The following is a 10,013-nucleotide window of genomic DNA, read 5'->3' as shown; positions in this document are numbered from 1 at the left end:
TCGACGGGATTCGAACCCGCGCCTTTTCTACCCGGTGTGGGGGACGACGGTGACGATACCATTGTGCTACCCACGCAGACCACTTTTCTGGCCTGTAGGCTCGAAAGCTTTTTCATTAAATAAACATGTGAAATTTCGACATTGTTAATTACATTTTTTTCAACGTCACTCCCATAATCGCTGAGCCTGCGTGTGTAGCACAGGCTCAGCGACGTCATCACCGTGGTGGTATATCATCACCGTCCTCCCCACACCGGTTGGAAAATGTCCGGGTTCGAATCCCGTCGATGACGCGAGGAACTTTTGTGCCCTTTTTTCACTCCGTGACAGAGTTAGTTTGTCTGTGGCGTAGAAAGCAAGGCTCAGCCTTCCCCTCTGGAAACTCGGGTTTTTCTTCCAGCAGAACAGTCAACTCGACGAGAGAATACACGCAATTCACTAACATAATACAGAGTGATTCTAAATTATTGTCGGGGTTTCCGTGGCCTATAATTTTCAATCAGGAAACAACAAAATAAAACTGCTCATGGAATATGAAAGTATAACTCAAAAATTAAAAATTTTATTCGCCGCATTGATGTCTGGGAGATATTGATGGATTACTTCAAAATAGCGACTGTTCAAGAGAAGGCAAGCTGCGTACTTTGGTTTCTTGAAACGAAATCAGTTATCACAACTCAACGTCGTTACAGAACTCAGTATGGAAAAGATTCACCTTCAGATAATGCTAGCCGCTGTTGTTTAAAGCAATTTCAAAGACTGGTAGTGTTCTGCACCGAAAAGGTGAGCGAAGACCGTGCACTTCGCAGGAAGATATTGATCGAATCCACGAAGCTTCTCGAAGCCGACTAAAATAAACTAGACGAGCAGCTTCTTTGCAGTTAGGTTTACCACAAACGACTGTTTAGTGGGTTGTTCATAACCGCCTTCACCTCCATGCCTACAAACTGCAGATTGTGCTGGCTTTAGAGTCGAATGACAAACCACGCCGTTTCCAATTTGCCCAAGAAATTTTGTCAGAAGTCGAATCTGGACATGCTACGGCTGTATCTGTTACTCCAGTTGGAAAATCGTTAGCCAAATATGGTGTTACAGCAAGATGGTGCACCCTCACATTGGGCTCTTATTGTCCGAGAATTTCTTGACATTCATTTTCCTGGGCGCTGGGTTGGACGTGGTGGACCGATTCCGTGGCCTCCGCGCTCCGCCGATCTTATCCCGCTTGATTTCTTCCTGTGGGGATACGTGAAGTACATTGTCTTCATGACCTCTGTAACCTCTCTCGATGAACTGAAGCTCAGAATTGTTGCTGCGATCGAAACAATTACACCGAAAATGCTGGAGAACACTTGCAGGGAAATTGATTGTCGGTTGGACATTTTACGTGTCACGAAAGACACATGTTGAAGTTGTTTAACATTCTGCAGTATTGATTATATGGGTAATAAAACTTTTTGAGTTACACATTCATATTCCGTAAGCAGTTTTATTTTATTGTTTCTGGTTTGAAAATTATAGATCACCGAAACCCAGACAATAATTTAGAATCACCCTGTACACTGTGGTGAAAAAAAAAAAAAAAAAAAACCTATTTATTTGGGTCACCCGGAAAGTTATTTCAACTACCCATGTGTACTACATCTGAAAGTTGCGTGTGTTCTCTGTTCGGTTTGCCTGGCTTGCTGGACGAAAAACCCGGGTTCTGGGGGACGGGAAACATTGCTGTTTACACCTGAAACCAATATCTCAGCCATGGAGAATGGCTTAGTTATTCAGCCATTGACTGAGTTATTGAACTAATGTTCTGTGTGACCCTAGTGCGACATTTATTTATTTATTTTTTTTTTTTTTTGTATAGTTGAATTGTTTATATCTGTAATGAACGAAGTTGCATTTATACCCATTAATGAACCCAGATAGCGGGTATCGGTCATTTTTTTTTTAAATCTTAGATTTCGGAAAAATCGCCTTAATTTTAAACTAAGGCTTAAAAAATATATATATATATATTTTATATTTTAGGGAGTTCAACTCGCTAGATGGTGTTGATGTGATTGTTAGATTTTCTGTGTTTGTTTATGCGGTGTGATATTCCAGTTTAGGTGAATATATGATTGTGCAGAATGTGCTTTTTAATCGAAACACAGAAAATATGCGGTTCTAATTTTGTTCAGCAATTTCTGGTTGAGATTCGGCGGTATTGTTTGCACACTGAGGAAGTATTCTGTTTAACAGTTGATAAGTTGTGCGATTTTAAAACTAGCTTATATTGATCGGACTGCTCTTTAATGTTCGCATTTGTTTCACTGCATACACGCGTGCTGTTGTTTTGTTATTTCCTATTAAGTGTTGAGTAATGTAAGTGCCTAACTAAACGAGTACTGCATTTGAAAAGAAAAAAGAAAGCTAAAACAAAATTAGGCGAAGATGAATTTACATTAATGTACGAAAAGCTGCCGTTGCCTTTAAATAATCAGGATTATAACGAATAGCACAGAAACTGGTACTGAGATGCCATTACCGATTCGTAAACTGGACAAAGTGAAAGATGATGCAGGTAGGAATTGATTGTTACTTTAATCAGCGGTGGTCCCAGGATTTTCCGAAGGGGAGTGGGGATAAGGTATTGTTTCGGGGAATCTTATTTTACTTATGTAATAGTAAATAAAAAAAAAAAAATTGGTTATGTCCGGATTATGAGTACACCTTGTCACCCGTTGCGGGTATGGCCAAATTCCGGACGGATTCAAGCAAAAGAAGTGTAGGTTTTTTCATTGACTTTCATTTTTGGTAGTGAAAAAAGGTTAGGTTAGTTTACGCCTGCAATCAAAAGAAGCCACTTCCTCTCGCGGTGTACCGATAATCTGGAGTGTAACCAAAATTTTTTTTTTTTTTTGAAAACGGGGGTACTATATTTGGGACCGTCACTGCTTGTAATTAAGTATTCGATTATTTCATTTTTAGATTTTGATAAAAAAAAAATCTCACATTGACCATCTGAATTCAGATTTAGCCATTTGAAAAGGTGATAGTTTTTCTTTTGTTTTCTTTCCTGATAGAGTGAGGGCTGATGACCCTCCTATGTGTGAGTCTTGTGGCACAGCTTTATCAATTAGACACATTTTAATCGAATGTTCAGATTTTAGCAATATCCGTCTTACCGCTTTTAACCATCTGACTGAGCCATATACACTCAGTCAGATTTTATCTGACAATGACAACGTGTCTGCTGTTTTTAGCTTTTTAAAATCAATAAATATTTTTACTCATATATAAAATTTTTACTTGTTTCTTTTATATATTTGTTATACATTTTGACATAGTGACCTAACTAATTAGGTCACTGAAAGTTTAAAAAAAAATTTTTATAAATGACCTGGTCTTGGCGCATTATAGCCTTAGTAGCTGATGCGCCAATAAAACCAAAACAACAACAACAACCTGATAGAGAAACAGCATTTTGACTTATCAGCTGAACTAGAAGGGCTTGTTTAGTTGATATACTAGAAGCAAATGTATCAGAGGATTAGTGGCCTGGTCACTACCACCTTTTGTGGTGATTAGCCAAAATAAACAAATGAGGGTAATGTAGGTGGTGAATGCAAAGTACTGCATATGGGTAGCAGGAATCACAGAGTAATGTGCCAACTTTGTGGTACTACACAGTTGGCACATTACTCAGGATAGTGCAAAATGAAAGAGACTGGCTTCTGAAAATTGCAGTGCCTAAAGACTAGGCATCTGTGAGGTGATCTGATCGAGATGTTTAAGGTTTTGAATGGCCTGAGCAAGTTCAGTGCCGATGGTATTCATACTCTTGCTCAAACAATGCACATGATTTGGCATAAATTCAAATTGAGGAAGAAAAGTTGCAGAATAGATGTGCAGAAGTTTGCTTTTAGTCAATGGGTGGTTGATTGATAGAACAAACCTCCATCTGTTGTTGTGGAAGTGGATAGTTTGTCTAGTTCTTCCTTAAATAAATTCAAGGAAGAACAAGCAAACTATTGGAGGGGATGGGTAGGTGAAATGGGAAGGTTTTTTTTTTTTTTTTTTGGGCGATGCTGTATAAGCTTACTTGAATTGCACTGCATTTCATTTCATGTGTGTTCGTTTCCAACTCGCTGAAATGAACTGGAAGGATTTGTACCATGAACCAATAAACATTGATAGCCAAAACTCACAAATTAACTGGCTGCAATTGCCAGTTAATAAGTTGTTAGTTTGTTATTTTGTGACTCGGTGTTGACATAACAGAAGCATTTTACAGAAATAGTGGCTTTCAGAAAATGGGGAAAAATATAACTCAGCTGACAAACCATATCTACGACAAAAAGCAGTCCACCATCGCCATACACAAATAAAACACAATCATACAGGTAGAATCAAACAGAATAAACACTCCAGATGAATAACTCGCTGTATTTTGTTGGATATATTTGAAATTCCAAACATAAATTACTTTTTCAACCCAAATGGATAGCTTCAAGTATGTCACAAAACAAAACTTTTTAAATACCAACAGCAGACTAAGATTCCCAGCAGATATACTGTAGATCCTGATGGTTGTCCTTTATTCATGGTCAAAGTGTGTCATAACTTTATTGTGGAGCCCCTTTTGATATTCTTTAATGAATATTAAATCTGGAACATTTCCTACCGTATGGAATCGCTAGATATTTCAACCCACACTCAAAAGAAACTCTAGAAGAGCGAAAGAACTTTAGACCTATTTAATTTGATTTCTCTCTACTAAAATGTCATTGAGAAAACCATTATTGATCACTGCTTTTCCTGTAGACCCAAACATTGTATCTGTTATGATAGAGTATGATGTCTTCACATAAAGATCTACTGTAAAAAGCCCACAGTGTAGGTGTGTCAGCAATTTTTGATCTCGGTCAAGTAAACTCTTTTATTACTTGAAAATTATTCGATTTTGTTATATATGTGTTTCATATTAGTTATGCAGTTATTATTTGAATTTATCTGATAAAGTGGATAAAATTGTTTGTTACTTGGCCTTAAAAATTTCTTAAACATGACAGTTGAAGTAGGAGAGAAGAGTTTTGCTGCTGCTATGTTGTATCAATATAAGAATGATACAAACATTTTAATATTTTATGTAATTCTGTAGATTTATAAATTAATGACAATTTTATAGCTGTGTATATGGCAGTATATACATATTATAGCATAATATGTATATACTGCCAATTGAAATAATATGTGTATACTGCCAATTTCAAACAAAATATCATCATCATCATCAGTCATTTTCAATCCACTGCAGGATGAAGGCCTCTCCAGCAACTTTCCAGTACTTTCTGTTATGTGCAATGGCCATCCATTTACTACCCACAAACACTTGAATTTCATCTCTCCATCTCTTCCGTAGTAGTAGTAGTAGTGGCATGTGATGCAAGAAAGCAAATGTATGAGCTTATGCAGCATCAGCCAAAAAAAAAAAAATTACAAAACAATCCCCTCTAAATATTTGTCCAGTTCCTCCTTAAATTTATTTGACCTATCAACTTCCATGACAGATGGAAGTTTGTTCCAGCAATTAACCACCCACTGGCCAAAGGCAAATTTCTGCACATCTATTCTACATCTGCCCTTCCGCAATTTCAATTTATGCCCCCTTAGGTTCGTAATCTGAACAAGTGGAAGAATCCCATCATAATTCAGCGTGCTCAACCCATTCAAGGCCTTATACACCTCAATCAGATCACCTCGCAGGTGCTTAGTCTCCAAGTGCTGCAATTTGCAAAACTTAAGCCTACCCTGGTAAGAGGATCCCTTTATTCCTCCTCACTGTACACGTTCAAGCAAATCTACATCCTTACTAAAATGAGGCCTCCAGACCTGCACGCAGTATTCAAGGCGTGGCCTGACCATTGCCTTATACAGAGGGACAATCACCTCCCTTTCCTTGCTAACAAAATTCCTGTATATCATTGACAACACCCCATGACCTGCCCTGGCAGCTTGTCTGCATTGCTCAGAAAACTTCATATCTTACTGCACAATTGCTCCCAGGTCTTTTTTTAATTTTCTACCTCCTTAAGTGTACTACCACACAGTTGGTACGTTTCTCTGGGGTTACTTCTACCCATATGCAGTATTTTGCATTTTTCGATGGGGCACCTCCGTAGCCAGGTGGGAAGGAGCAGCAGTGTGTAGCACATGCTGCTTGATTAGACCGGGGTTCGAGCCTGTCACCACCAAATATGGAGGATGCAAAAGGTCAGGGAATGATCACCGTATATTCACGGAGCAATATGGCCTTAGTTGCTAATGCTCCTAAAAACCAAATAACAAACAAACAAACAAAGCATTTTTCAATGTTAAACTTCAGTTGCCACTTCTCAGCCCATCTGCCCAAATTTTCTAGATCCTGTTGCAGTAACACACTGCCATTACTGTCATTAACAACCTTTACAAAGGTTGTTTGCAGATGATACAACCTTAGTATCATCTGCAAACTTCGATACTAAGCCTGATATACCTTCATCAGTATCATTGATAAATATACAAAACAGTGGACCCAACACCAAACCCTGTGGGACCCCACTAATAACATTAGTCCACGAAGAGCAGTACCCATTGATTACCACCCTCTGTCTTCTCCCACTCAACTATCCTTTTATCCATTGTAGCAACTTACCCTTAATACCATTCTGCTCCAATTATTCATTATCATTATTACTAGCCATATAGTGCAAGGAAGCCTCAGGCTTATGCTGCACCAGCTAAAAAAAATTTCTGAGTTACCCTGAGAGAGAGAGAGAGAGAGAGAGAGAGAGAGAGAGAGTCACAGTCAGAAACAGAAGGGAATCACTAAGAAAGAGAAGAATGATGATATCCAGCTCAGGACCCTGGGTGTGCCAAGCCTATACTCACCAGATGTGAGCCCCCGGGGTGAATTTGTACAGTAGTCTTCCATGCGCAACAGTGTCAAAAGCTTTCCTGAAATCCAAGTATATGATATTAAAATTATTTTTTGCATCCAGTTCCTTTCTAACCACATCATAATAACCAATCAGATTTGTCAGACAAGACCTTCCCTTAACAAACCCATGCTGTGTCTCAATTATTGCTGCCGTCTTGTCTGGATGATCCTGCAATGCATCTCTAACCAGTGACTCCATTATTTTACCCAAGAACAGAAGTTAAACTAACTGGTCTGTAATTACTCGTGTCACCCTTCAATCCCCCCTTTGTGAATTGGGGACACATTTGCACATCTCCAGTCTGTGGGGACCTCCCCTGAGTCCAGGGATGCTCTCATAATTATGGCTAAGGGTTTCCTTACTTCTTTTTCCGCCTCCTTTAATATAACTGGATAGATCCCATCCACCCCAGGTGCCTTTCTTATGTTTAACTTCAACAATTTCTCCCTCACTTTCTCAGTTATTACAAAATCATTAAGCACCCTGTTACAGTTTGATAACCTTGTGGCATTTTCAAACCTTAATAACTCCTCATGCATGAATGTAGATGCAAAATACTCGTTCAGTTAGTTTGCTATCTGAGCAGGATCATCAACAGTCTATCATCGATATCAAGTATACCAATCAGACATTGACAGTTGAAGTAGGAGAGAAGAGTTTTGCTGCTGCTATGTTGTATCAATATAAGAATGATACAAACATTTTAATATTTTATGTAATTCTGTAGATTTATAAATTAATGACAATTTTATAGCTGTGTATATGGCAGTATATACATATTATAGCATAATATGTATATACTGCCAATTGAAATAATATGTGTATACTGCCAATTTCAAACAAAATATCATCATCATCATCAGTCATTTTCAATCCACTGCAGGATGAAGGCCTCTCCAGCAACTTTCCAGTACTTTCTGTTATGTGCAATGGCCATCCATTTACTACCCACAAACACTTGAATTTCATCTCTCCATCTCTTCCGTAGTAGTAGTAGTAGTGGCATGTGATGCAAGAAAGCAAATGTATGAGCTTATGCAGCATCAGCCAAAAAAAAAAAAATTACAAAACAATCCCCTCTAAATATTTGTCCAGTTCCTCCTTAAATTTATTTGACCTATCAACTTCCATGACAGATGGAAGTTTGTTCCAGCAATTAACCACCCACTGGCCAAAGGCAAATTTCTGCACATCTATTCTACATCTGCCCTTCCGCAATTTCAATTTATGCCCCCTTAGGTTCGTAATCTGAACAAGTGGAAGAATCCCATCATAATTCAGCGTGCTCAACCCATTCAAGGCCTTATACACCTCAATCAGATCACCTCGCAGGTGCTTAGTCTCCAAGTGCTGCAATTTGCAAAACTTAAGCCTACCCTGGTAAGAGGATCCCTTTATTCCTCCTCACTGTACACGTTCAAGCAAATCTACATCCTTACTAAAATGAGGCCTCCAGACCTGCACGCAGTATTCAAGGCGTGGCCTGACCATTGCCTTATACAGAGGGACAATCACCTCCCTTTCCTTGCTAACAAAATTCCTGTATATCATTGACAACACCCCATGACCTGCCCTGGCAGCTTGTCTGCATTGCTCAGAAAACTTCATATCTTACTGCACAATTGCTCCCAGGTCTTTTTTTAATTTTCTACCTCCTTAAGTGTACTACCACACAGTTGGTACGTTTCTCTGGGGTTACTTCTACCCATATGCAGTATTTTGCATTTTTCGATGGGGCACCTCCGTAGCCAGGTGGGAAGGAGCAGCAGTGTGTAGCACATGCTGCTTGATTAGACCGGGGTTCGAGCCTGTCACCACCAAATATGGAGGATGCAAAAGGTCAGGGAATGATCACCGTATATTCACGGAGCAATATGGCCTTAGTTGCTAATGCTCCTAAAAACCAAATAACAAACAAACAAACAAAGCATTTTTCAATGTTAAACTTCAGTTGCCACTTCTCAGCCCATCTGCCCAAATTTTCTAGATCCTGTTGCAGTAACACACTGCCATTACTGTCATTAACAACCTTTACAAAGGTTGTTTGCAGATGATACAACCTTAGTATCATCTGCAAACTTCGATACTAAGCCTGATATACCTTCATCAGTATCATTGATAAATATACAAAACAGTGGACCCAACACCAAACCCTGTGGGACCCCACTAATAACATTAGTCCACGAAGAGCAGTACCCATTGATTACCACCCTCTGTCTTCTCCCACTCAACTATCCTTTTATCCATTGTAGCAACTTACCCTTAATACCATTCTGCTCCAATTATTCATTATCATTATTACTAGCCATATAGTGCAAGGAAGCCTCAGGCTTATGCTGCACCAGCTAAAAAAAATTTCTGAGTTACCCTGAGAGAGAGAGAGAGAGAGAGAGAGAGAGAGAGAGAGAGAGAGAGTCACAGTCAGAAACAGAAGGGAATCACTAAGAAAGAGAAGAATGATGATATCCAGCTCAGGACCCTGGGTGTGCCAAGCCTATACTCACCAGATGTGAGCCCCCGGGGTGAATTTGTACAGTAGTCTTCCATGCGCAACAGTGTCAAAAGCTTTCCTGAAATCCAAGTATATGATATTAAAATTATTTTTTGCATCCAGTTCCTTTCTAACCACATCATAATAACCAATCAGATTTGTCAGACAAGACCTTCCCTTAACAAACCCATGCTGTGTCTCAATTATTGCTGCCGTCTTGTCTGGATGATCCTGCAATGCATCTCTAACCAGTGACTCCATTATTTTACCCAAGAACAGAAGTTAAACTAACTGGTCTGTAATTACTCGTGTCACCCTTCAATCCCCCCTTTGTGAATTGGGGACACATTTGCACATCTCCAGTCTGTGGGGACCTCCCCTGAGTCCAGGGATGCTCTCATAATTATGGCTAAGGGTTTCCTTACTTCTTTTTCCGCCTCCTTTAATATAACTGGATAGATCCCATCCACCCCAGGTGCCTTTCTTATGTTTAACTTCAACAATTTCTCCCTCACTTTCTCAGTTATTACAAAATCATTAAGCACCCTGTTACAGTTTGATAACCT

At 39.2% G+C, this 10,013-nt stretch overlaps 1 protein-coding gene across 2 annotated transcripts in view; it reads left to right on the top strand.

The window, feature by feature from the left end:
- Nucleotides 1–2,071: 2,071 nt before the first annotated feature.
- LOC150087142 (uncharacterized) overlaps nucleotides 2,072–10,013 on the top strand; it is a 167,698-nt gene continuing 159,756 nt past the window's right edge. The window contains exon 1 of one of the 2 annotated variants that reach the window (XM_090371844.1): nucleotides 2,072–2,102. Coding sequence is in view for 1 of the 2 variants with exons in the window: in XM_090371843.1 (XP_090227969.1) it covers nucleotides 2,512–2,557 (46 nt within the window). In the remaining variant the exon portion in view is untranslated. The other variant, XM_090371843.1, reaches the window with a different exon arrangement.

The sequence above is a fragment of the Mastigoproctus giganteus genome, chromosome 4 (genome assembly GCF_048544385.1).
Source record: "Mastigoproctus giganteus isolate SK-2022 chromosome 4, ASM4854438v1, whole genome shotgun sequence".
Lineage (NCBI taxonomy): Eukaryota > Metazoa > Arthropoda > Arachnida > Uropygi > Thelyphonidae > Mastigoproctus > Mastigoproctus giganteus.
Note: the sequence above shows the minus strand (reverse complement) of the source record. Positions and strands in the feature narration are given on the sequence as shown.